The following is a 27645-nucleotide window of genomic DNA, read 5'->3' on the forward strand; positions in this document are numbered from 1 at the left end:
TATATATTTGTTTTACCTTGCTGATATTACTTTGACCCAGTGATATGGATTCGGTCAATGGCCTATTCCATACTATTGGCCTTTCCATTCTTAATCAAAATAACATGTCCACTGACTTCGTTTTACATGTACATACCAGTATATAAAATATGAATAATTATACATGTATAATGCATTACACGGAAAGTTAAAAGCATGCACAGTCGCGATAACGCAAAATGATCGATTCATTATCTTGTTAAAATGATATAAATAAAAAACAATGAAATGCTTTCTTTGTTGATTCATGCGGAATATGAAGGTAGCGCTCTTGCAGAAAAAATGCACAACCCCCTTTAATTAAGTGGGTTATGCAAACTTTGTCTGCAATGATCGCTACTATCATAACCCGCATGAATCGCCAAAGAAAGCATTTTATAGCTCAAGCATTTACAATAAAAGAAAGCATTTAATTGTTATTTATATTTACATTTAGTAAACAAATTAATGAATTGATAGTAAAGAGTAGGTAAAAGTTTCTGAGTTGTTGTTTATTTACAACAGTACGTTAGTTTAAAGAAATAGCCAAGTCGTCTTATATGAGGATTTAAGCCTGACGTCATCATAATTATGTCGTGCAGTCTGGGATTTTTCTTAGGTTGCTGAAGGTTTCGACCGACCGATAAACTATTTTGAATTAAATCGTGTAGATTTCAGCCCTGTCATTTTCTATGGAGCTTTGAATCAAGAGGTTTTCATAAGAAATAATATTTAATAGAAAATACTCGGTAGATGTAAATACAAACAATAGAGTATTTTCCTTTGATGATTCTTGAAGAGTATGAATGTGGTGATCATTGCAGAAAAAAGAGCCCTAACTGAGTGGCCTACAATAAAATGTAAGATTAAATGAAACTTTCAATCTAACATAACCAATTTGATATGTACTTTTGAAAAACAATCATTAATATATATCTACTCCATAATAAAAAAGATTTTTCTCCACAAAGTTTCTGGCACTTTATTTTTTGTCGCGGAAGCTAACAAAATAACATGTTAATATGGCTGTTCCATGTATCATATCCCTGAATAAGAGCGCAAATAATGGATTTATAGCGGCGATACACAATATTTCATACAAATATACATTTTATGTTTATGGAAATATAAATATAAGCATTGAATGGTTATTTTTGGATATCGTCGGTCCTATGACACACCAAATGTTGCAGACAAATTACCATACCGCGCTAACGCGCGCTATTCAATTTGTCTTCACCGCTTGGTGCCTCATAGGACCGACGACATCCAAAAAAAAAACATTCAATGCTTAAATAACATCTTTTAATCGTCAATGAGTCAATGACTAATAAAAAATCATGGACTCATTGACAATCAAAAACTTTTGTAGAAAAAAACGAAAGTAACCATCTGCTTTCGAGAAAGTAAATTAATTCTACTTTTAAAATATAACTCAGCTCATTGTGTTTAGCACTTGACATTTATTTTTTAAGAAGTTAATTTTAAAAAATGTTATTGTATAAAAAAACCCATACGATCAGTAAGAATGTGGAATGTAAAGGCAGCCATGTAACGCTAACAATTTATGGAGTTCAGTTTCCATGGAGTGACGTTTTCGTGCAAGAAGTTCCAGTTAAGTGTATTACCTAAATAAAACTTTAGTAGCTCATAAGTTTTTTCGAACGATCACGTCAATCAAACCGGGTGCTATTGTTTCAAACTTGATTGACAAGCGGCATCATTTTGAAGTTTGAACAGGTAAAAAAGAGGCGTTCGTAAAATGTTTGGCCTTTAAGATTATGTATATAATTTTATCAAATATTACATTTAAGACTATATGCATTATAAACTATATTTCATAAATTAAGTGATTTACATGTATATACACGTCAAACATGCATTTCAATTATATTTGAATGAAAAAATCGTACTTTCAAAAGATGAATTTGATATGGTTTAAATCATATAATGAGAGAGAGAGAGAGAGAGAGAGAGAGAGAGAGAGAGAGAGAGAGACTGCTGTTATACACCAAGACCCATAAATCAATTTTGATGAAGCATCATACAGTAATTTTAAATTATGAGAAATTATTGATTTTCCGAATTGCTATTTGTTCTTTTTTGTTCATAACACAATGTTTCACACAGTACCGATGTTTAGAACACAATAGGTTATCAATGGTCGCCATAAATTACAGCAATTAGTGAAAAATCCTTTCATTGTTCAGAGATTATCAACATTGGGACAGAGGATGGATTTTTCTCTTCAAGTTTTAAAGAAGGAGCTTTACCCTTTTTTAATTACACAAATACCCATATCCAGAATTTTTAAAGGTATTTTTAATGCGTTTGAAATGTTTTTGATTCGGTACTCGTAAACCCACATTTATGATCAATATATTTTCTTTCAATCGAAATCTAATAATCTCTAAAATATTTTTTTTAAATTATACTTTATATTTAGTTTAATCATAATTTTTTAAATTCTAAATTGTTTTTTTTTCTGAGGCATTTTTTTTTCGGGGGGGGGGGGGGGGTGATGGGGGCGTTGCATTATGTTAATTTTGGTTTTATCTGTTTTCTTTTTTACTTGCTGCCTTGCTATTTTTAATGTGTCGTCAATAGCTTTAAAATCTCAACCGCACGGCCAAACCGCTGATTTAGATAAAAAATAATAAGAATCTGAAATGTTTTTAACTTCTTTTACCTTGACTTAAAAGACAAGGAATACCTAAAATCCTCCCATTTGAAGTCGCTGCTTCAACAATGCTCAAAAGAATCTCAGTTATATATTTTACACATTTAATGTGTATATCAATATCGTAAAACATTTTAATATTCTGAAGGTCATGGACACGGCATGCAATTTTATAAAAATCAATTTTATTCGGAGCACAATATAGTAATTCAAAGATTTATATAGATGCTGATTTTATAATTACTTAAATACAAAGTTCAACGTCGCAAAACATCAGTGGGTGCATGTGGTGGACATGTTTTTTTATTTGATTCGTGTTTAAAATTGTAAAGATCATTGAATTTTTACACGATCTTACGATTTATGAAACCTTCGGCATTCTTTAAAACTCCTTAAAGCAATTTTGTGAGACAAAAATCTCTTTATGACATGACTTTTTATGTCCTTGAGATGTAAAGTGTTTAAGGTCAAGGCCAGCATTAGTTACTACCTATTTTTTCAGCTCCTTTACCTGTGCACTCTAAAGCATGGTGTGTTACAAAGCACTTTAAAAAATTACGCACTTTGAAAACAATTTTCAAAGTGCGTTAATTTTGGGACTAAGTCAACGTCGATATTAACGCACTTTGAAAAATAAATGTTCATGGTTTAGTGAAAATAGTTGATAGTTTTATATACACGTAAAATAAATTATTGTTTTAACCTTGTTTAGCTTAATGTGATATATTTCACAAAAAAGAACTTATTGCATTCTCAGGTAACTTGAATTGATAAACAGTTTCTAGACGAGAATTTTTTTCTTTTCTCATAAGACAATAATTATCGCAGAAAAAAAAATTCGGGAGGTTTGAATTATCCAATATGACAAACTTCATCGCCTAGCAATTGCATTTTCCTTTCTTTTTTTTTTTTGAGTATGCAGCAAATTTACCTTTTATCTAGTATGTTGGGCTATGCCCGAACGAATATGATTTATATACATGAATAATGGAGATCAATGTACAATAAATTTCAACTAGCTTATAACAAATATGATGTGAAAAAAGAATACCTTAGTTATGTTTTTCAAAAACAATATGATCTTTTAGAATACCAGTGCGAGAAAATTAACCCACACCCTAATGCTTGTTTTTAATTTTATAATAATTAAATGTTCGTTAATGTTAATATTCTTTTATTGAAGTGATTAATTTGATTAGAATACGAAAAGAGGGTTACAGTAACTGTAACCCTCTTTTCGTATTCTAATCAAATTAATCACTTCAATAAAAGGATATTAACATTAACGAATGAGTAACTGTTGAAACACATAGATTCTTTAACATACCAATGGAGAAATTATTGTTCGACCAGCAGGTATTTTTCAATAACACTGCATGTACTTATACAAAGCATATTTCTTTTTCCAAACTTAAAATGTTTACCCAAAGTTGCTGAATATCATATGTTTTGGAAGGAAAAATGAGGGGTGACCTTCATCCTGTAATCAATTAAATGATGCACTTGTATTTGACCTGTATCTTTGGTTAACCCCCACCCCCATCATCGTTCTAAAAACGTTAAGTGAGATTCACGAGTGTTAACAAATCATCATAAAATTAAAAAAAATTAGAAATTCAGTTTCAGAATTTGTGATATAAAAATATTTTTTCAGAGTGTCGATACTAAAAAATGTTGATGTACCTTCATAACGCACTTTGAAATTTTTTTTCAAAGTGGGTTAACTTGGTCCAAAATTTAACGCACTTGGAAAAAAAATTTCAAAGTGCGTTGATTTTGTCCAAAATTTAACGCACTTTGAATTTTTTTTTCAAAGTACGTTGCCACAATGGTGTCATGGTGTAAGTTAGGGAAGATAAACTTCTGCCATCGTAAGGTTTTGACTACGGTATATCAGTTTGATTGAATCATGTCTCTAATATTTCGGGTCAATGCATTATTGCAAAAACGGGTTTATAGTCCAATTCCCAGTTTTAAATTATACGGAATTTGAATGCTATTGTTTTGAAAGCTATTGTTAAGAATTGTTTTTGGCTTATCAAGAAATATTTAGCATGATTGTCAGTAATTATATCTTTTAAGAAGGCGATTTGATGAAGTATGTTTTAGAACCATTTTAACAAGAGCTTAAACTTTGGGTAGTTGTGTCAAACAGCAATGTGACGTATGCCTGTCTATTTCATTGTAGGCCACTCGGCCATGGCTCTTTGAAATCAACAAGATTTGTCTGGCCTTTGTGCGAAAACTACGCAATCGGTGTATATTTCGCTTGAAACCAGCGTCATTAGAGAGGTTTAGCAAACCAACGTGTACGCGTACGTGTACGTGTAGAACGGAAAATATGTGCATTACGTCATCAGTTTGTGTAATGACGAATTTCTACACGTATGTACCCGAATGAACATACGTGTAAATTGCAAAGTACCCGTAAGGTCGAACTTGTAGCCTCTGTTTCCCTGTTGTCTATTAATTTTAATAAAAATGTTAACTTTTCTTAAGCCTGAATATTCAGTGCGAATACTGATAAATACCAACATAAATTTTCATTAGTGTTTAATATGTTATTAGAGTTTTATTTCACGCATCTCTTCCTCCAAAACATGCAGTGGCTTCATTATCTTATTAATTTGCGATAAATAAAAATGTGCATATATAATAAATGATGTTTAATAAAATTAACACATGCAGAATTCCTTTAGCTACTTTTCGTTTATAACCCACATTCTCAGCTTAGTAGGAGAGGATATCCATAATTACATTAAAACATTTACACGTACAAGTACACGTTACAACTGCTAAACAAGAAAAGTAATTGAGCTGGTACGCGTAGTTCTAACTTGTAACCTACACATACAAGTACACGTACACGTTGGTCTGCTAAACCTCTCTAATATTTTAACCTGTTTTGACGCAAGAAACGGATAGTTACGTCATACTGAAAGTCCAAGGTCTTGTTTAAATGGTTCTATTTCATGCTTCATTACTTCATTCAGTCTCTCCACCCAAACCCTTTAAGAGTAAAGTAAGGAAATTGGGCCCGGATAAAGTCATTACTTATAACAGTAGGGTGCATTCAGTTCTCTGATTTAAAAAAATTATAAAGAAAATCGAACATTTTACTTGTTTTTCCCATCAAGAATTTTGTTTTATATCTTTTTTTCATAATCATGTATGCTCTGAATGACCGATGTCGTAATCCTAAATTGACGGGAGAAGAGTGTTATTGCATTCATAATTCGATTAGGACAGAGGAAACTCGAGCAATACAGATAACAATGTGTTTCATCTGCAAAGTGGCCACAGTTTAAACATGTTAAGAAGAAGAATTGTTACTGAACGTAACATTTCACCGATGGATCAAGATACTGGTATTTCATCGATCCTTTGGTTTCCTCAATTTTGACAATGAACTTTTTATTTGATTTGATGTAATTAATCGGAATTCGAATATGATTTTCAGACATCTTCACATTATCAATTTAATCATTGAATTACTGATATAAAGCGATGAAACCTTTTAAAAATGAATTTCTACCCTAGTCATTCTAAAAGAGGCTAAAGAATATAAAACAGGACTCTTTTTTCGCATTTACCATACACAAATTAGACCTTTATAGGTAAAGGTTAAGGGTAAAAACGGAGCGAAACGCGCACGATTTCTCAAGGTACATCAGACATTCTCGAAATGAGATTGTAAAAATGTTTTAAAGGTTCATAGTAAAAGCAAAATATTATGACCTGCAATGTATTCCATTGTGAATTAAAAAGCAATGGTTGGTGATACTGGTTTGTCTATAGACGTCTGTTTTTTAATGCAGTTGTCAAGTGTCATGTCAGTTACTCGACCATATATATAGTTGTTTACTGTATGTTTCGATGAGCAGTGGAACACAAATGCGTAAATTTCAATACCAAGTTGTTTTCACTCGATTGTATGGAACGCCATAGCTGCCTTAAGGTCAATTTCATATCATATGAATCGGTATATCTTTTATATGCAATAGTAATATCATTATATGCAGTGGTAACATCATTATATACAGTGGTAACATCATTATATACTGTGATTTCGCCATTATATTCAGGGGTAAAATTTTTATATGAAGTGGTAACATCATTACGTTATGTCGTAAGATCATTATGTGCAGTGGTTTATTCATTATATGCTATGAATAAATCTTTATATGATATGATAAACTCATTTCATACAGAGCTATACTCATAATGAACTATTGTTCAATCGTTATGTTATATGGTATACTCTTCATGTGCAGTTGCAAAATCCTTTTATGCAGTGCAACTTCTTGACATTAGATGATAAGTTCATTATATGCAGTACTAACATCATGTTATGGTGTATTAAAACCATTATGTATGGTGGTAAAAGCTTTATGTATTGTGGTGAAAGCTTTACATGCAATTGTAAATCCTTTATATGATGTGACAATTTTATAATATGCCGTGTTGAGTCATTATATTATGAGGTTAGTTATTTACATGATGTGATCATTTCATTATGTGGAGTGGTAACTTCTTTATATGCAGTCGTAACTCTTTATGATGAGGTTGTAAACTGGTTCTCGCTGAAAAGTTTTAATGGGGGAAGAGGTCCAGTTTTATTTTGAAAAAGATGCCGCGTTCATTGTGACGATGCACATTTCCTGGTCAACTTGTCGTTTGTTTTGAAAAGAGAGAGAGAGAGAGAGAGAGAGAGAGAGAGAGAGAGAGAGAGAGAGAGAGAGAGAGAGAGAGTTTCTCTGTTCTTGATACATCGATGTGTGATAAATCGAATGAATTTTTAGTAGAGTACGCGTTTAATTTTAAAAGTAAAACAAATTTCAAAAAATGATTGTACTTTGTGTAGAAATTTAATACCCCCCCTGATTCTAGATCCGCGCATACAGTTAGGTAGATCACTTTATGTATCTTGATATTAACATAGAACAATTTGATTTCTACTTGCTATCGTGTTTAAAATATACATGTAATTCTTCGGAGCTTAACTGATTAATTAATCTAATTCTGTCTATTCAAAAACGTTTAAATTGAGTTACTTTGTTCTTGATTGTTATTTAAAATAATTTTAATAGCATCCAAATAAACCGTGGCGCTTGGAACAAACTTATCCGTATTTTGCTGATTCATAAATTTTTGCACGGCTTGCTTTTAACGATGTCGAACAATATGTACATATATTTTGAAAACGACATATTTTACAAAAAGATACATTAAATTTATCGATTAATGCGTTACTTTGTTTTAAAACCCCTCGTTCAGCAGCAAATGATTACAATTCATGTTTATAATGTGAACAAAGTCGGTAACGTTGAAGAAAATCAGCACACGTATGAAATATTACAATGACAAACGTTTTGAAACTTATTTATCCGGACATTAATTATTTCAAAACCATCGGAATAGGGGTATTGCCTTTTTCGTGCAATCAAAAATTAATTTTAAAACTACGTTAGTCTCGGTGATTATTCGGCCATCCTGCGTAACTACTCTGCTATACTAGACACGATGAAATTTGCGAAGATTTAAAACACCGTTTTTTAACTTTGGATTTTTTTTTTCGAGGTTAAATTGTTAAAAATATGCCTCTTTGAAACAAAAATCGGATATGCCATGAAACCAGTCACATTTTTCAGTGTAACCATTTTACAATTTGTTTAATGCATGGGGTCTTGAACGGGGGTGGGGTGGGTCGCAGGGAGGACCCCGCCCCAGAAAAATTCAAATTTCTTAAATTCCCATGAAATTACCAAAAATTTGCCTCGAACCCACCTCCCCCACTCCTTCGGCAAACTTCAGTATTCATATTGCACCCCCCCCCCCCCCGAAAATTTTTCTGGATCCGCGTATAAAATGGTTTTATAAAAATGATATGAAGATATCTGCAACAACTTTATGGAAAACAGGAACTGCAACACCTTCTTTGTAGGATTTAAAATACAAAAAAAATTTCTGGATCCGCGTATAAAATGGTTTTATAAAAATGATATGAAGATATCTGCAACAGCTCTATGGAAAACAGGAACTGCAACACCTTCTTTGTAGGATTTTAAATACAAAAATACATGCCCGGTGAGCTTAAATTTTATACAGTGGGTGAAACAACCATTTAAAGAGGTTAACACCAACCAATTTCTTTATTATTTCTTTATTAATTAATTTAAAAAAAATTAAAACGAATTTTTATATGTCTATGAATGAAAATCTGTCTTTTCCTTTTGTGTTGGAGGCATTGATCAGCGAGGCGTAGCACCTACCTGGTACATGGAAACAAAGGTCTTTTGACTTTGCTTGATTGACGGTTTGTAATTTCTTTTACTTTTCAATTAAAAGCATGCTCTCTAATAATACATTCGATTTTTCACACAAAATGGGTTCAATGTTTGATATTATGATATCGATGTTAATGGACAGATAAACTCTCTTATATTAGTCTCTCCCTCTCTCTTTCTCTTCAAAACAAACGACAAGTTGACCAGGAAATGTGCATCGTCACAATGAACGCGGCATCTTTTTCAAAATAAAACTGGACCTCTTCCCCCATTAAAACTTTTCAGCGAGAACCAGTTTACAACCTCATCATAAAGAGTTACGACTGCATATAAAGAAGTTGCCCTTCCATATAATGCAATGATCGCATCATGTAAAGAACTTACCTCATAATATAATGACTCAACAACGGCACTTTATGAAATTGTCACATCATATAAAGGATTTACAGTTGCATGTAAAGCTTTCACCACAATACATAAAGCTTTTACCACCATACATAATGGTTTTAATACACCATAACATGATGTTAGTACTACATATAATAAACTTATCACCTAATGTCAAGAAGTTGCACTGCATAATAGGATTTGCAACTGCACATGAAGAGTATACCATATAACATAACGATTGAAAAATAGTTCATTATGAGTATAGCTCTGTATGAAATGAGTTTATCATATCATATAAAGATTTATTCATAGCATATAATGAATAAACCACTGCACATAATGATCTTACGACATAACAATGATGTTACCACTTCATATAAAGATTTTACCCCTGAATATAATGGCGAAATCACAGTATATAATGATGTTAGCACTGCATGTAATGATGTTAGCACTGCATATAATGATGTAACCGCTGCATATAATGATATTACTATTGCATATAAATGAAATACCAATTCATATAATATGAAATTGACCTTAAGGCAGAGATGGCGTTCCATACGATTGCTTTCCACGAAAAACTGTTACCGTACCGTAAAGTTTATTTTGATTTGCATTTAGCTATTCTGTGAACTATGGCAACTTCACACCCCATCTAAATACATCATGGTAAAGAATGCTAAAGCAGGTTCAACGTTTGTTGATTTCTTACATGATATGTTCATAAAGTTGTTGATAGGCAATTTATACCTCAGAGTACATACATTTCTCATCGTATCGCCATCAGCCTAAGGAGGTATGGTTCGATTCATTACTGGTGAGATGGACCCGCAGCACTATAAATTGACATCCGTAATACAGAATCCTAAAGGCTGGGGGGAAATTATACCCTGTACAAGAAAACATTAAGCACTTCTTCATTAAAGGGAATTAAAAATTAACTTAATCATTGGAAATTTTAAAAAAATCCTAATACACCTACCTGTAATCATATGCACACGCATGTGCTTCATTTATCGCGATCTAACTTCAACTGTTCATTTGTATTGTTTAAGACGTTAAAAAGAAAATTTTAAAAATCTACAAATAACTTAAATAAATAATATCGTTTACATCTTTTATAAAAGATTTAAAACAATATTATTCATCATCTTACTTCTCTTATAACTTGTCCTTGCATGGATTATTTTGTGATCAATCAAATGTCGTTATAGCTACATTGATTAAAAGCACGAACTCCATGGACTTCACGCACAGGATGACGTCACACTTCAAAGTAGTTGTAGAAATTTATGGAAGATATGGCTCTTTCCCTCTTTGTAACTTGTTTATTAACAAACATGGTTAATTTTTCAACTTTTACAGATGCATTCACTTTATAAGAATACTTAAAGAAAGATTCAAACAGATACCTGTTTTTAAAATTGATTTAAAAAATAAAATGCTTTCTTTGGTGTTTCATACGTGCTATAAAGGTAGCGATTATTGCAGACAAATGGAATTCTGCGATATTCGCTTTCTCAAACCCTCATGAAAGACCAAAGAAGACATTTCATTGTTTAAATAAAAGCAAAAAAAAAAAAAACTTGGTATAGGCCTAATGAACTTCATTCATTTAAAACGAATTCGATTTGCAGAACAAACTATGTGACTAAAAAACCTTCATCACGATAAATGATTTCATATTTTAAAAAAAACAAAAAACAATGTCTTTGGTATTGATTATGTTAAACACTTTCACGCCATATATATTTCACAAACTGAGTTCATACAAAGTCAAATACGTGATGCCACAAACATTCAACGATTTGTGTTTTATATGGATACATATACACTACGAGAAAAAATTTTGGGCACTTTCACTCATGAGCATGTAAGTGTACTCATCGCAAAATTTTATTTCCTATTTTAGCAAAATGAGTCTCTAATATTTTGAGGACAGAAACAGCACTTCGCTTTTGAAGAAAAAAATTGGGTGAATGTATTAAACGCGAGATAACTCTCATAAATCAACATTCGAAACACGCTATAGTTTTGCATCTATTTGCATCTTTAGTTTTCTTTTAATATATATAAATATAAGACAAATTAAATCAGACAAAGTCAATATGTGTATCAAATCTATGTGAAAAATTCTTTTCAAGATGCAGTATTTTCCTGTAAAAATTAAAATGATTTTGTGATTGAATTTTTAAAAATAATTATGGATTATTTCTTTTTTCAATACATGTACATGTAATTTATCATTGAATATATTTAGCTCTTAGATTGGCTGTATCTAACATTCTGTATAAAGATCATAATTTTAAAAAATAACTGACCACTAGTACATGCGCGGATCTTGGGGGGGGGGGGGGGTCTGGAAATTCAAATTACTTTAAATTGCAGTTTACAGAGTGATGTATTATTGATATTTTTTGTATACAAGACAAAGGATAATTGGATAATAAATGATAAGATTGATTTTTGTCATATGATTATAAATTGTAAGTTAATTTGTTGTTTAGCATATGCATGAACACATTCATTCCTACATTTACATGTATATACCCATCACCTCATTCATTCATACCGACAGACAGACATAGAATATTGGTGTCATGATCCAGCCCATTTGAAAGAAACAGTAATTAAAAAAAGAACTAATAAGTAAAAAAAAAAAGTCAAAAACGCTTAGAAGCTATAATATAACTGTGAACATAAGAAACAATTTTACAATTTAAGTTGTATGAAAAGCTAGAACTACCATAAAGAATATAGTTAGTATGAAAAGGTACACTTCTGTCATTAAATTAATTAAAAAGTTTAACTCTTTGTTGAATGTATCTTGGACACTCAAAAAAGGTATATTACACTCAGATTCAGACCCACAGATTGTACATCGACTATCATCAATTAAAAAATCCTTAAATAAATGAGCATTTAAATTGTTAGCTTAACCTTTATTGTTTGAAATTGGTTTAGGCTACATCTGGGCTGACCAACACAAAATATGTTATAAAAGCCATTTTTTAATTATTAAGCAAAGAATAATTGATACTTTTGTACAAACTCTTTTTGCAGATATGAATAGTTCATCTAGATGTATGTTATATAAAAATATTATTGACCATTTTTCACTGCAATATTATTTGGTGAAACCCATTCCTTGTATTTACAAAAAACAACTCAGTAAAATCAGAATGTCTTCACATAATTTATCCATAGAAAGTGGACGCCACAGAAATATTGTACGAAATAACAGATTATGTGAACTTTGTAGATCCGACATTGAAGATGAATATCACTTTGTCTTAATATGTCCACGATACCAGCAATTAAGAGCCAAATATATAAAAAATTACTATTGGAAAAAACCATCAATGTTTAAATTTATACAGCTATTATGTGTAAACAATGTTAGAGAACTCTGTAACTTAGGAAAATTCTTGCATCATGCCTTCAAACTACATGTTGACTAATATACTATTTTTAAAACAATTGTAATTAAATTGATGTGTTGAATTGACATTCTCCAATGTTATCATCACTGTATTACATATTTATTGCTATTACCATTTGTTAGAAAATCCATGCAATGTGCTGCACATATTATTTATAAAAATTTCATATGCAATAAGATGTATGTCTTACGCAATAAAGAAAGTTGAATTATTCCGTAATTGACATAAAATAATATTTTCTTTCCTATTGCCAAAGCTGTAGTGTTTGCAAGTTTTTGGTATATTATTGTTTTTGAGTTTTGACTTAAAAATAGACAAAGATGATGAATGTTTTATTTCTGCATCAAGATTATTCCATTATTTAATTGTAGACGGAATAAAGCTATTGTAATAAGTAGTCCGACATAGTGGCAGAGAGTAAAAATTCCGATTAGACCTAATATTATATGCATATTCAGTTGGAAAGTATGGTTGAATTAAGTCTAACAAGTACTGCGGTGCTAAACCATGAACTATTTTGTAGAATGGAATAAGCTTATGTTTATCCCTTCGAGATTGAAGGGTCTCTCAGCCAAGTTTACTATATAAGATATTTTAAGAAGAGTTAACTCTCAACCCTGTTATTATTCTGGCTGCATCTATTTGTACTTTTTCAAGCAATTCAGAGTTTTCTTTGGTACAGTTGCCGCACACACCATCACCATATTCCAGTATAGGTCTGATAAAAGCCATATATATTTTAACCAGTGTTTCTCTATCAATTGTATGCTTGAGCAATCTCAATATATTCAACCTTTTGCATGCTTTCTCATAAATACCATTAAAATATGATTGCACCAACCACAATCAGACTGTAGATGCAAGCCTTAGTGTACATGACTTTTTTTTTTTATTGTTTATGACTTCACCATTATATCCAAATAGAATTGCAGGATAGTTTATATTTTTTCTCGTAAAGTCAACATTAACAGTTTTATTTGCATTAAAATCTACAGCCCATGTGTTGGACCAATTTTTTATTATGTCAAGGTCATAAGTAATTGATGAAGTTTGTTGAATGACATCATCATCAATAATAGCAAATAGAGAAGTATCATCTGCAAATAATCTAATATTGTTTGAAATGCCATTAGTAATGTCATTAATGTAAAGCAGGTATAGGAAAGGACCAAGTACTGAACCATGGGGAACCCCAGCATCTAACATCTGAAATGTAGATGTAAATCCTTCTAATGTCTCTGTTGCCTATGAGTCAAATAATCTTCTATCCAGCCAATATGTTACCCCCAAAACCTAGCCCCTCAAGCTTATGAATAAGACCAAGATGCCAAACTCTATCGAATGCTGTAGAAATATCACAGAAGATAAAACGAATATCTTTTCCTCTATCTAAACTTGATATCTAATTTCATCATAAATTTCTACTAGTTGGTTTATAGTTGAATCCGCAGGCTGGAACCCAGACTGGAATTTTGATAGTAGCTCATTGTCTTTAATGTAATTAAACATATATTTGAACAATACTTTTTTCCATAATCTTACACAATGAGCTTGTTAAAGAAATAGGTCTATAATTACTACGACTATCAACACTGTCCTTGTTCTTAAACACAGGTGTAACATTAGCTTGTTTCCAAATATATGGTAGACATTTTTTACTAAGTGATAGATTGAATAGTTTGTTTTGAGGTTTATATATAGAAGAAGAAATTGCTTTGAGAAGTTTTGGAGAAATACCATCTGGTCCTGGAGGTTTAGTTACATTAAGTATTTTTTATTGGTCAGTAACATCTTGCTCAGTTATTATAATATCATTAAATTCAAAATCAGGGGGTTCAGGCCCACGCTCAGGTACATGTAGCTCTGGGACATCATTAGGACTTGATTTGCTTGAGAAAAAAGATTTAAATTCATTGGCCTTGTCAATGGGATGAACAAGTATTCTACCATCCTGACATACAATTGAAGGAGGAGAACTCTCTCTCTCTCTCTCTCTCTCTCTCTCTCTCTCTCTCTCTCTCTCTCTCTCTCTCTCTCTCTCTCATATTTCAAAAGTAATAAAATTATTCCCTGTATTATAAATAATAACATTATTATTAAACGAAATATTTTTAACTTCAGGCGTCTGTACTTTAACCCCTTCTGTTAATGTTTTTTTAACAAATAGCATCATAGATTATACTGATTACTTTCCTCTCTCTCTCTCTCTCTCTCTCTCTCTCTCTCTCTCTCTCTCTCTCCAAATTAATTAAAGGAACACCAGAATAAGTAAACATTGTGCTATTTAACAAATATCCTGACAGTTTAATTCAACGTATACATGTTTTTATATATATATATATATATATATATATATGCATGTATATTGTTATCAACAAATATCCTAAAAGTTTACTTCAACGCATGTATATCCCCAACAAATCAGGGGATTAATCCTTTATATTTATCAGAAAGATGTGCCATTATTTCGTCAAGGACGTTGACAAAGTTCTATTTTTTATTGAAAAGAAAATTTTAGGTCGATCCTTTTATATTGACACAGACTAAACAGGTGATACACAGTAAATCTTAATGCCTCGAGTATGGCCAAATTCCAAATGAAAACATTCATTTAAGCCTTTTACGGTACTAGGTTATTTTGCAATAACATGGACAATCTGAAACATACTGGAAAAAACATATTCGCTTGTAGGCATTCGCGAATCAAGAAAATTTTCCCGGATAAATGGGAAGGGGGGAGGGATATCTAAGTTTACCAAGCGAGGGGGGGGGGGATTCCGAAGCATATTTTCGTTAATTTTGCAATGTAAGTTTATAAAATTTGAAATTTCCCGATCCACTGCGCATGGTAGGCATTTGCAGTCTGCCCGATTGCGCGGTTTTTATGAAGAGGAGGAGCAGAGCTTTTTACAGTTTACGTTTTAAAAATACTCAATACAGATGACATTTCTCATAAAAATATAAAGTTATAGAATAAATTAATGAATTGTTATATCCTGATAATATCCCTCCCCCGGTAGCAGAAGAAATGTAAGTGTTACACAGGCGAGCGATGTGGTCCAAGGCCATGTTCCTTTTATATGTACTTGTTTAGAATTTCATGTCGTGATCGATTGTATAAGGGTACTTACGAGGGGAACAAAGATGATTTTTTAAATATTATCTATCGCGTACAATTAACCAGTGCTCGTGACCTTTCCAAGTTATTTTCAGTGAAAGCTTGACAAAAGTCAAATTGGTCCTTGATGAATAATCTTTTTTAATTTACCATTCATGTGTCACTGCAATTTGACCTTTACTAAGAAAACGGGAATCTTAATTACAGGTATTCTTTTGCTTTTCTTTCTTTTCATCTCGACTAAAAACTACCTTGACTTGCTATTTCTAACGCTCTTTAATGCTATAATCGGTCGAACGGGCCTCGCCGAACCTTTTCATGGTCCAAATGAACTTCTGGAACGCAGAGTATTAGAGGGAGCAATCACCGTTGCTTGTTTGTTCCAAAAGAACACACACACACGAAGTAAAAAACGCAAATGCGAAGTTGACCTAAATCATTAAAAAAAAATGAAGGAGGAAAATGTTAACGACTGAAAACCACGTGGTTTAGAATGAAGTTCATAATGGATGATCGGTACGCAAATGATTAATTCTCTTTGAGAACAACACCTGAATATACCTGCGAGCTGAAATGAAGTATATACCTGGTGATTTTTTTTCTCTCTGTGTATATGCTCGTATTGATCAACTTCCTATCCGTTAAAGGTAGATGATGTGATTTTTCCGGAGCCTCATCATAAATTTATCTCTAATCGATGGATGCACTTGCAATAAAGGCAGTGTACAACAAGTCGACAATTTAATGCGACTTAACTATATACGACCGAGCAAAACAACAGAGGAAATTTTGCAGGTTTTAGAACGTTTGAAAAAAAAATGAAACAGAGGAAAAAACACATATCGACGCCAAGACCGAGGGATCAAATGAGAAATCCGCTCATAGCGGATGGGTTCTTGGGTAATAATTGTAAAAAAGGAAATCATGGATATGATTTGGATAATGAGGATGGACAAGGCTTATTTCCAAGGTATTCCGAGTGGATTGTTTTCGTGGTCACCCTGGTTTTGCGCTGTAATTATGTTTCGCAGAAAAACAATTGGTGGGTCCTGCATCCAGATGAAATCTTCCAGGCCATGGAAGGTAAGCGCTGGGGGGGGGGGGGGGGGGGGGCGTGGAACTTTTAAAAACTTTTAAAACAAAATTTAATGTTGTAAATTCTCTCGAATTTTCCAAAATCCTATACATGTATTTGTTCGAAGTTTTGGATGCATTTGATGGGGTGGCGGTAGGAGGCTAGATACATGTACATGTACTATGTTGAGCCTTGAAATGAAAACGGACAATAAATTCTATTTTCATTTATATCATTTTTCTATGCTAGGAAACGCACCGATGTTTACAATTTCGATTTTTAAAATAACAAAAACATTAACTGACGAGGTTCGATTGGAATTATTTATATATTAAATATTCGTCTCCCCAGTCGAGAAATTTCATGCATTTTTAATAACGCCTAGCTTTTTAAATGTTTCAACCTCAGATAAAAGAAGACGGAGAAACACACACCCAAAACCGTAACTTTGATGGGGTTTTTTTTTCTTCAGAACGTTCAAGTTTCAAGATTTTTCTTTCTATTGTGCATGGTTCAAAGAGTTTATCACTAGGAACGTAAAAACAGTAGTCTCGTATTTTCTGTTGAAAGCTTGCTTGGTTCCTCGTAAAAATGGAAAATTAAACAATAGCGTCAAATTTTTAAAACGTAAGAGGCACTTACGAAATGTATCAAATCGGCCATATACATTCTGGAGACCTATCCATGGAGTCATATTCATGTAAAAGTACACGCTTGCTTATAGTGCATGCTATTAAAGTTGATTATTTGGTTTACATGAAATGCTTCAGATTTAAGCAGTAAAAATTATTCTTCCATGTTTTTGATCTTTTAATTGGCCTCCAGATTCCAATTATACTGTCATGTTGCTATGTTTATGTTCCTGATCATGCATCAAACAGTGTATTGCAGGTAAAGAAATCAGATACTTTGCTTCCGGTTGCAATGAATTTAAAATTGAAATAGAGTAAAATGCTCGAGATAATAATCGATATTCAGGTGTTGTTTGCATCATTACATAACACGCATGAAACCAAGGTTAACCCGGGGGAAAGGAGAAATTCAACGTTCTCCGTTTGAAATCATGAATGTCTTTAATAAAAACCTTGACAAAATCATACAGATTTTTGTGTATCGGGTTCCCTCCGGGTTGACTTTGACAATTTTGTCATGGTAACATTTATCGTTCAGGTTGGAATTCTGATATCTTTACAGACAATGGTATTTCCCATCGTCCTGTCCTTTAATGGCGCTTCATTGATCCGGTGGAGATAATGTGAAGTTTATGGGTAATTGTGCGGGTCTCTCTATTCCCCCAGGTTCTCTTGTTTACTGTTGACACCCAGAGGCACACGTTAAATGTGACTTATCAAAAACTGATCTAAAGTGAAATGAAAATGTCAATTAAGCAACCCCCTCCCCCCCCCCCCCCCACAACGTACCATCGTCTTTCTTTTTAAACAAATGCCTTCATAATATTACAGAAGTTTAAGTCCACTTTTGAGATTTATCAAGGATAAACTTGTTTCATTCCTCAGTAAATATATTCAAGAGCTATTAGGAGATTCGCCGAGAAATCTTAGCTCCCAAATGCGTTCCTAAGTATACAGGGATTACTGTTAATTCGCCATATGAAGAAGAATGTTGCGCAATACAGATCTTTTAAGTACTGAAATTAATTTTAAAGAGTTCAAAATATTTTCCCTACTTGTCATAGTGATCAGGGCAATTATTTGCATTATCCTTTATAAGCCTAACAATAAATTAGTAAATATGCTTTAAATCAATGCAGATTTTATTATGTTTTGAAGATGTAAATGTCGCGCAAGTAGTTTTTTATGATGGTTGTACCAAAAAAAAACTATATATTCTATATAAACTTGGTACAACGCTGCAGCCTATTCAACAGGTAGTAATTCTTTTTTAAGTGTAAGAACGGGAGTTTCTCATAGATCGATAAAAAAAACTTTTTTCTTCGTACATGCGCCAGTGAATATCAAAATATTTTCACGACTGGTTGAATATTTATTTTAACTTCATTTGGAACTTTTCATTTAATTCTGAATACGATTAACTCGCCGCCCCTGGCAGCGAGTGAACTGTCGTCCAGAACTACCTCGAGTTCGTATGAATTTCTTTACACAGACGTGGTAGAAGGAAACGCCTTTTATGAGTTTCTACCTTCAACGATGGTCTGAAGCGTTAACTAATTAATCTGAGGACGTGCGCATGTGCTGTGCATGAATGCAGCAGTCACCAAATACAATATATACATTTGTCCTGAAAGACTTACATAAGTTTGCTTCATTTCGATCAAAAGTTTAGAATTAATCAAACTAATAAGTTTGCATGTACCGAATGAAGTTGTCTTAAAAATTACATTTTTTGGCTTACAGTGAGGATATAATCATTTAATTTGTATGCAGAATTGGTATTTTTTATTCATGCGGTAAACAAGATCAAAATACGGCTTTGTAGGATATTTAAACAATGCGGTAAAGAAACATCATACTCATCGAGATGTTCTATATCAAATATTCTAGAATGTCATCTTTTATTCTCCCCACTGTAACTGAATACTGGCACCTTTTACAATTTAAAAGATTGTTCCATTTAAATTTTCAGTGTCAACGGTGTCAAAAAAAGCCCCAAACGACATGTTACGCGCAAAAAAAAGAAAAAAAGATTTGTCAAGATTTTAGATAGTTTATCTTTCTCTCTCTTCCATTCTCTGTACGTCTGTATTAAATGTATCAAGTTGGATGGTGGTCTTTTTGGGATTTTGGTTATTGACAAACGGTTTTATTCAATTTGAAAGAACGTAGATAATTTATAGAATTCCAAAAGCCATCAGTCACGGAAATTATGCAAATTTATACGAATTACATTTCGTTAAGATTGGGTGTTAAGTTCCCAGGTATGAAGAGGGGAATAAGATTGGTGTATAGTTAAAGTGATGAATTGGCGATCCAAGTTGTAAGATCAAGATAGATTATATCTCGTACAAGCGTGCAGTAATTGTATTTTACACATTCTATTAATTCTTACAGGATATACGAAATCAATTACTGTTTTCTGGTTTTGAAGGATTATATAGAGGTGTGTGAATAAAATATATGGGATTTTTTTTTCGGGAGAGTCACAGTCGTTTTATAGCTTTCGATTAAGTAAGGTTATGTATGTTTATGAATAACCATAATATAGCCATCATTTCCCACAAAAGCCACATATTTTATCAGATGATGAAAAGTTTTAATATGCAAAAGATACCAGCTATTTATGTCTTTATCAATCTTGAAATGAAATGGCAGTGTTATTTGTGTGCGATGTTAGAGAGAATGAGCACAGAGTAAGAGAATTTCTATATACATTTAATTAAATCTAGAACACTTTACCATCTAATTATAATCATAAAAGTTCTAAGTGCAATAAGAGATAATTTATATACCATACTTTGCCTTTGTCATAAGAAAATTTGAAAAGAAAATACGTGCACTGCCTAAACTACCCACCACCCTAACCAAAGAACAAACGATGCATATTTACGCCCTCAACCTCAACGTAATGCTAACTAGAACGTATACAGATAAAACCATTTTAACAAGAGCTTGTACTTTGGGTAGTTGTGTCAAACAGCAATGTGACGTAGGCATGTCTATTTCATTGCTAGCCAACCAGCCATGGCTTTTTGAAATCAACAAGATTTGTTATACCTAGTACCTAATCTGTTCGTATTTCGCTTGAAACCGCGTCCTTTTTAACTTGTTTTGACGCAAGAAATGAATAGCAATGTCCTACTGAAAGTCCAAAGTCTTGTTAAAATGACTCTATAGTGTGAAAACTCAATACTTAAAACACGGCAATTGATGTGTTGGCGATTCTATTATTGCAGTTGCTTACTCTGAGTTGCAAGGATATGGTTTCCGACCTTATGAATTTCTGCCTCCAGCGTCCGGACCTAATGTGACGTCAGCAAGAATGCAGGAGAGCATGCTGGGAATGTATGCAATGAGGTCCTTCATCTACCCGAGAATTTTGACTGGAGTGGGATATATTGCCTTGCTGCTTGGCTACAACAGTAGTCTCTTTGTGGTAAGAATAAACACTGTAATCGTACTCGTATATAATCAGAAAGGAGCAATGAAAATTGTTGAAATTGGAGAAAAAATAATAAAATATAATAATGATTTTTTTAATTTATATATTTATTTTTCCATTATTTAAATTTCAGCTGTGGAGAATGTTCCATGCCAGTATAACGTCTTGCCTTCCGCTTTCTGTTTATGTCTTCTGCAAAGTTGTGACCGGAAACCATGATCTGTCCATGATCTCGTGTATTCTCGTTGCGTCATCAACGCACCTGTGGGTGTTTGGAACGCACACTTTACTGAACTCTTTCCTTTCCCCGTTTGTTTTTCTAGTCATTGGATATTTGATAAAGTTTATAACAGCGTTTTCCGTTGAAAATAATATTAATGGAAACGTTCAAGAGATGGGGAACGGAATTCAACACAACAACAACAATGATTACAACATTCATACAATGAACAACTGCAATGGAGTTCATCGTTGCAATAAGCAAGTGGACACATCCAACTATGAATCTGTGCAAATAGGAAGAAACGAGAGTCGTGTTTGTCACGTGTTTGTTTTGGGATATTTTAGTGGATTGTTCGTTTACATACGACCAGATTTGTTAAGTCTTTTGATTTGTGTCTTGCTACCCTATATGCCCAGAGTTCTGACTCATCTAAAGGCAATGCTATCATCTATCAGGATATATATTTGTATATCTGGTTGTGTAACTGGTATTTTAACGGGTGTTCTAGAGGATTTCTTGTCCTACGGAAGTTTTGTAGTGACGCCGTATCAATGGATATCATTCAATGTCTTCAATGGCTACGCAAAGCGCATGTTCGGCACGATGCCAACACTTTTTTATCTACAGATATTCTTTGGAAATAACATATTGCTATTCCTATCGGTGTCCATTCTTATTGTTACAATTTATACATTTAATAGGACTTCAGCAATACATGATTTCCTAAGAAAAACTTCGTTAACTTTTATATGCATGTTTTTGATGTATTCATTACAAGGCCACAAAGAGGCAAGATTTTTACATGATGCGTTTGTTTTATTTTATATCTGTTGTGGCCTATTACTGTACATATTAGTTCAACATTTGTCATCGGTGGTGTCCCTATTTTCAAGCAAATGTCTTTCACAGCAAGTCTATTTGTGTTTCTTGTTATTTTGTTTTATTTCTAGTCAATACCAAAGCGTGCCAAACTCAACTGACAATTCAGTGAAAGATTGGACTTACGAGGGAAAGACAGACAGTCATGACGTTAACGTGTGCCTAGATTTCATTGGTCAACAAAGTGACGTCACGGGTGTGTTCATGGACAGGGATATTCACATGACTGGAGGATATACGGTTTTGAGGCAAAATGTTCCGTGGTTTTCTTTGATTAATACAGAGTTTAGGGAGTTCTCGAAAGAAAGTCGACTGGCTGTATGGTCCTTCTATGGCAACAGAGAAATATCAATTACGTCACAAATATCGAATTACGTCCATATTCAAAACACTCCGTTTTTACTCAAATGTTTGATTAGGCAAAAAGAATACAATTATCTTGTGATGAAAATAACACGTCAGTTTATTACTCGAGGTTATGTAGAGGTTTTCAGGTATGGTACCATGCACGTGTTAAAGCGTTCGTTTGATTCCCAAGAAGAGAGCTTTTTGGAAAAGGTAGAGAAACGCATAACGGACAATAAAAATACAACAATATTGAAATATGAAGGACAGTGGTTAATGTCATATGGAAGTTACAATCTCGCTGAAAATAAATTCATTAAGTCAGCTGAAATTAATTCGGATTTACAGGTCTATCAATTTCTAGTTGAGTTATACAGGAGAAAAGGTGAACCTGTGAAGGCCAGAGATGCATTCACAGTTTGCAAACAGAAATTTGTTGAAGCGGACTGCTTAAAAAATGCGAGGAAAATCACGTTGTTTGAACATGAGAGAATATCTTTGAAATAGACTCGATACCAAAGATTTGTTTGTTTGTTTTGTTTTTTACTTTCTTTTTTGTTGAATTTTACTTTACATATTACCGCCACAAAGCCATGATGTACATGTACTGTAAAAAAGTGAAAAATTATGTCTTTATAACAATGAACTCAAAATTCTTCAGCATTGAAATATGATGGGTTTTTTAATTCGCTTTATTTTACCTTGCTACTTTGAATCTTGTTCTAAAAATAAATATTATAGAAATTGAAGTGCCATTTATCTTTTTCTCTCCCTTAAATTGAAATTTTTTACGTAAATTTTCACTGCATCAAAAGTAGTACCCTAATTTGCTTTGAGGTCAAAGCGCACAATGATTTTTGTAATCTATTTTAAGGCCTATTAGGTTTTGCTATTTCCAAATCAGTTTAAACAAATTCTTTGCTCCTTTCTTCTTTAGGGAGTAACTGAATATGTGTTGGGTGTAACCCCATTGAACCTATACATTTCGAGAAAATCAATTAAAATAGCTTTTAACACGTTTAACGTTCTTTTAAAAAAAAGTTCTGGGATTAAACCACTCATTGTAACTTAAGCTAAAAAGACATTAATTTGTAATCATATGATCGTGAAATATTTCCGGTCAATTATTGCAAATAAATATGTTTTCGTTCTTTCTTTCATACGCTTTGTTAACATGGCGTTTACATAGCGAAGAATTTCAAGCTCTGTAACTCGCTTATAACTCAACAAATTACACTCAAATTTCGGTTGCCTATTAAAAATGCCTTTCTGAAGCATTGTAAATATTAAAATCGGAAAAATTATTTTTGACCAAAATCGTGACCATGCCCCTTTAAAAGGGACTTGGACACGATTTGAGATCAAAATTTTTATTTTTATTTTTGTTTGTATAAAAGGGTTTACTAGTGCATTTTAAATGAGTGACCAAAATATTGAATGTTAAAGTCAAGTTACAAGCGAGATACAGAGTTAAGAATTTTTTGGTTGTTATATAAACAAAGCTTGAGTCTTATAGTTGTTTATAAAATATGTAATGTAGAGATTTACCATTTCTTAGACACAATGACATGTAAAAAACAATTTAAACTAGCTCAATATCTTCATAAATGCTAGTATCAACAAAAAAAGATACATTTGATTGAAACTTACACCAATACAACAATGAATGACAATATTTGAGCAATGTTTACAAAACAAAAAATTATGAACTCTGTATCTTGCTTATATCTTGATATTTGACTTTCAAATTTTGACATATCATTAAAAACTTCTATATTTATCAGTATAAAGATTGAAAATGTAAAAATAAAATTTGAAAATTTTAAGTCAAATCGTGTCCAAGTCCCTTTAAAATGAAAATGTTAATTTTAATATTACCGGGTATGTACTTCATTTTTATGCTAGTTGTAACTTGTACAAGTATTTTGGAAATTATAGTAAGATTAGTATGGCTACAATTTTTTTTAAGTTTTGAGTGGTGCTTCCTATTCCGTTCGATGATATTTCTTCTAAAACTTGTATCTCGAGCTAATTGAGATTTAATTTTGATTTTATTTTTTTTTGGAAGGGGGGGGGGGTTCCATAACACTTGTATGGATATATTATCCTGTTCATGACAGTACACATATTTTATTAATAGACATGCACATATGTATCATGTATAATATGCGGAGATACTTGAGAAAAAATTCAATGTAATATGTTTACACCCGATTTTTGATTAACTTAAAAGAGAAATTGTTGTTAAAAAGGTTTTTTTAAATAATAATTTCTTAAAAACTATTCCAATATGAAGAAACTACTAGCCTATTTTCTACAGGGGAAGGGAGAGGAGAATGGGGTAGGGGGTGGGGGTTAAAGCATACTTCATTTAAAATACAGCTGCACATGTAGTTTTCAAACGAAAAAGAAAAAAAAATCTACAATGGGGTGGACATACATGAAAGAAACATAATATTTGTCCATATACATGTAATATACAGTGTATATAAGGTGTGAATAACTTTGGGAAGGAGTTTATAAAGGGGGTGGGGTCACTGGGGGGGGGGGGGGGTAAATAAACGTGTGGTGAATCCCCTTCTATGTCAAGGATGATAAATCTAGCGAACACTGAGCACATCTAGTATTTTCTTTGTTTGGGGGGATGGTAAGTGCAATTACTCATGATAGTTCATCGTGAAAATTAGCCATATAGGTATACATAAGTGTTAATGCCAATATAATGTCTGAGTTAACGACTCCCCGGTCACTTCAGTAAAGATTGACTGCTTAATGAATATAAGATAGATAGACACGTCATCGTGAATCATTCATACTTAACATATGTAATGAAATAGTTTTTCTCGACATTTTTATAGTTCCAGTACAATCGCACGCGATCAGAAAAAAAGACAGAAAGCTAGTAATCATGCATTTAATATCTAAAATATAATTATTGGCATTATTTTTTTCATGACTAGAGAGTTAGTAAATTTAGTATAATTGATAAATTTGCAAAGATAAATATGAAAAGGGTGTTCAAATATGACGTTTACGATAAACGTTTTTATTTTTACTTTTTTTACAGCATTTTTTTTTATTAATGATAATGATGATAATTAATCAATAATGTTAATAAAAACAACAACAAAAATATAAACTAAAATCTCTAGCAATACATTCATATCAAAAATACAATGACCGTGCGTTGATAGTGCGTTAATCACATAGGAAGAGTAAGTGCGGTCAATTTCAATAATTCTGATATAGAGAAGAATAATATATATATCTAGAGTTCTACATAAACATTTTTGCGTGAAAACAACGTGTTTACACGTATCAGAACATTCATCATACCCCCAAACATTACCACAATTACTAGTAATGGGAATTAATAAGTTTAATGATAATAATAAGCCTTTATACAACAGTAATATTTCATCATTACTCTTTGTGATTGAAAGAGGAAACTAGCGGTCAATTCCAGTGACCCCGGGGTCACGCTAGGTAGATCTGTGTATATATATGAGGACCCCTGGCATTCCCTCCCTATATCCGAATTGTCTGGAAGCACGACGTAACAACAATGGCCATCTCTCACATTGTTTCCCTAGCAGTGCTCTGCATTGCTGTAGTCTCCGGTAAGAAAAATTTTAGTCTTTTACGAGTTCAAAATTGTTTTCATTTTTTTTTTTTGGGGGGGGGGGGGGGGGTTCGGCCGTAAAGGTTTTAGATATACAAGCTTTTTCCTCTTCAGAGTATCTTTCGTTCTTTTAGTGTGGCCTACCTTTTTTGCACAATCTAGTTTACTGCACTTTTTTGTAAGATTGAATTCTTTGAACATCCAGTGACACTCAACATATTATGTTTTTCTGTTTCAAGATGTCTTTCGTGCAAAATTTTAAAAACTGTTTATTTCAAAACAAAGCATAATCAAACTACTTGCAAATGGAAAAACAATGACTACTTTTAAATATCTGTATTTCCTTTTTCTCAGTTTCTGCCTTCAACTATCCTGGTGGTGGATATCCCGGAGGTGGAGGCGGGTGGTACCCAGGTAACGATGACTGGTACCCCGGCGGAGGAAACTGGTACCCTGGCGGTGGAAACTGGTACCCTGGAGGTGGAAGCGGTGGAATTGGCGGAAACTGTCAGTGCAGACAGTACTGTTTCCGTGGGGAATACAGCCAGGGCTACTGTGGATATAGTTTGTTGCAACAGTGCTGCTCACGGTACATCTCTCTCTCTCCCTCTCTCTCTCTCTCATTCATATAAAAATTAAACAATTCAATATCATATTAAAAATGGACAATGGCTATACCTGTTAAAACAATTTTTTGGTTATTTTGTAACCCTTTTCTTTTCTTTTTCGGTTTGCAGATGGGGAGGAGGAGGTAAAAAGGGAGGCTACTACTAGATGAGATTGTTGGTGCTATCTAAATAAACAGGATAAACTAAATTCTATGTGTCTTATCTATATCTTTATTTCAACGAGTTCGTTTTAAAAAATAACAAGCTCTATAGACTTTTTAGGAGTGGCATTTTTTTGCTTTTCAGTTTAATTTCACAAAACTGTGTTATATGTTTGCTGTAATTCGTATGATATTGATTCATATCTAGGTACTTCCCTTAGCTTTCTAGATTTTCCCTTCTTCAAACAGTATATATTTGCATTAAAACTTGTTCACATGTACAAGGGCTGGTTGCGACATGCTTAGTTAGATGTCGGTGGAAATTACGTCATCAAGGGTCCAGATAGGACCACATTCGATCCTTGTTAATTTGGAAAAAAATACGGCATCCTTACTAGTACCCCCCCCCCCCCCCCCCGAAAAAAAAGACCGTCATATGAAAGTGAAAAGTTAAGAGTTAATTAAATATTCATTTATATGGACTAGTACTTCTTTTTAGGAGATGAGAAGTAAGTAAAAAACGGCATATATTTGTTCGAATATTGTTTATTTCGTAAAGTTGTGTACACTAATATGTTTGAAAGTGCTAATTCATTGTTAGATTATCGCAATATACAAATTGAATCGATAAAAAAAATGTAAATTCGACGTTTCCTCTTTTGTATTACTATTTTCTTCACCAAACGTGGCCCAAAATCCATTTCAGAAAAGATTTT

General features: G+C 32.8%; 2 protein-coding genes across 2 annotated transcripts; both read left to right on the forward strand.

The window, feature by feature from the left end:
• Positions 1-16221: 16221 nt before the first annotated feature.
• On the forward strand, positions 16222-23295 carry LOC128190269 (uncharacterized). The gene is made up of 3 exons (XM_052862259.1): positions 16222-17022; positions 20886-21085; positions 21225-23295. Exons 1-3 carry the CDS (start codon positions 16758-16760, stop codon positions 23043-23045), a joined length of 2286 nt encoding a protein of 761 aa, XP_052718219.1. The 5' UTR covers positions 16222-16757; the 3' UTR covers positions 23046-23295.
• Positions 23296-26027: 2732 nt separating this feature from the next.
• LOC128190441 (uncharacterized) lies at positions 26028-26979 on the forward strand. Its single transcript, XM_052862493.1, has 3 exons — positions 26028-26158; positions 26515-26749; positions 26898-26979. Exons 1-3 carry the CDS (start codon positions 26104-26106, stop codon positions 26932-26934), a joined length of 327 nt encoding a protein of 108 aa, XP_052718453.1. The 5' UTR covers positions 26028-26103; the 3' UTR covers positions 26935-26979.
• Positions 26980-27645: the final 666 nt, after the last annotated feature.

This window comes from Crassostrea angulata, chromosome 6, assembly GCF_025612915.1.
Source record: "Crassostrea angulata isolate pt1a10 chromosome 6, ASM2561291v2, whole genome shotgun sequence".
NCBI classification, from domain to species: Eukaryota; Metazoa; Mollusca; class Bivalvia; order Ostreida; family Ostreidae; genus Magallana; species Magallana angulata.

Bases quoted from the DNA above. Each gene is read 5' to 3' on its own strand.
- LOC128190441 (XM_052862493.1), top strand. From the start codon at position 26,104: ATGGCCATCTCTCACATTGTTTCCCTAGCAGTGCTCTGCATTGCTGTA. The intron at 26,159-26,514 runs GTAAGAAAAATT...CCTTTTTCTCAG, and splicing joins CTGCATTGCTGTAGTCTCCG to TTTCTGCCTTCAACTATCCT. The intron at 26,750-26,897 runs GTACATCTCTCT...TTCGGTTTGCAG, and splicing joins TTGCAACAGTGCTGCTCACG to ATGGGGAGGAGGAGGTAAAA.
- LOC128190269 (XM_052862259.1), top strand. From the start codon at position 16,758: ATGAAACAGAGGAAAAAACACATATCGACGCCAAGACCGAGGGATCAA. The intron at 17,023-20,885 runs GTAAGCGCTGGG...CTATTATTGCAG, and splicing joins AATCTTCCAGGCCATGGAAG to TTGCTTACTCTGAGTTGCAA. The intron at 21,086-21,224 runs GTAAGAATAAAC...TTTAAATTTCAG, and splicing joins ACAACAGTAGTCTCTTTGTG to CTGTGGAGAATGTTCCATGC.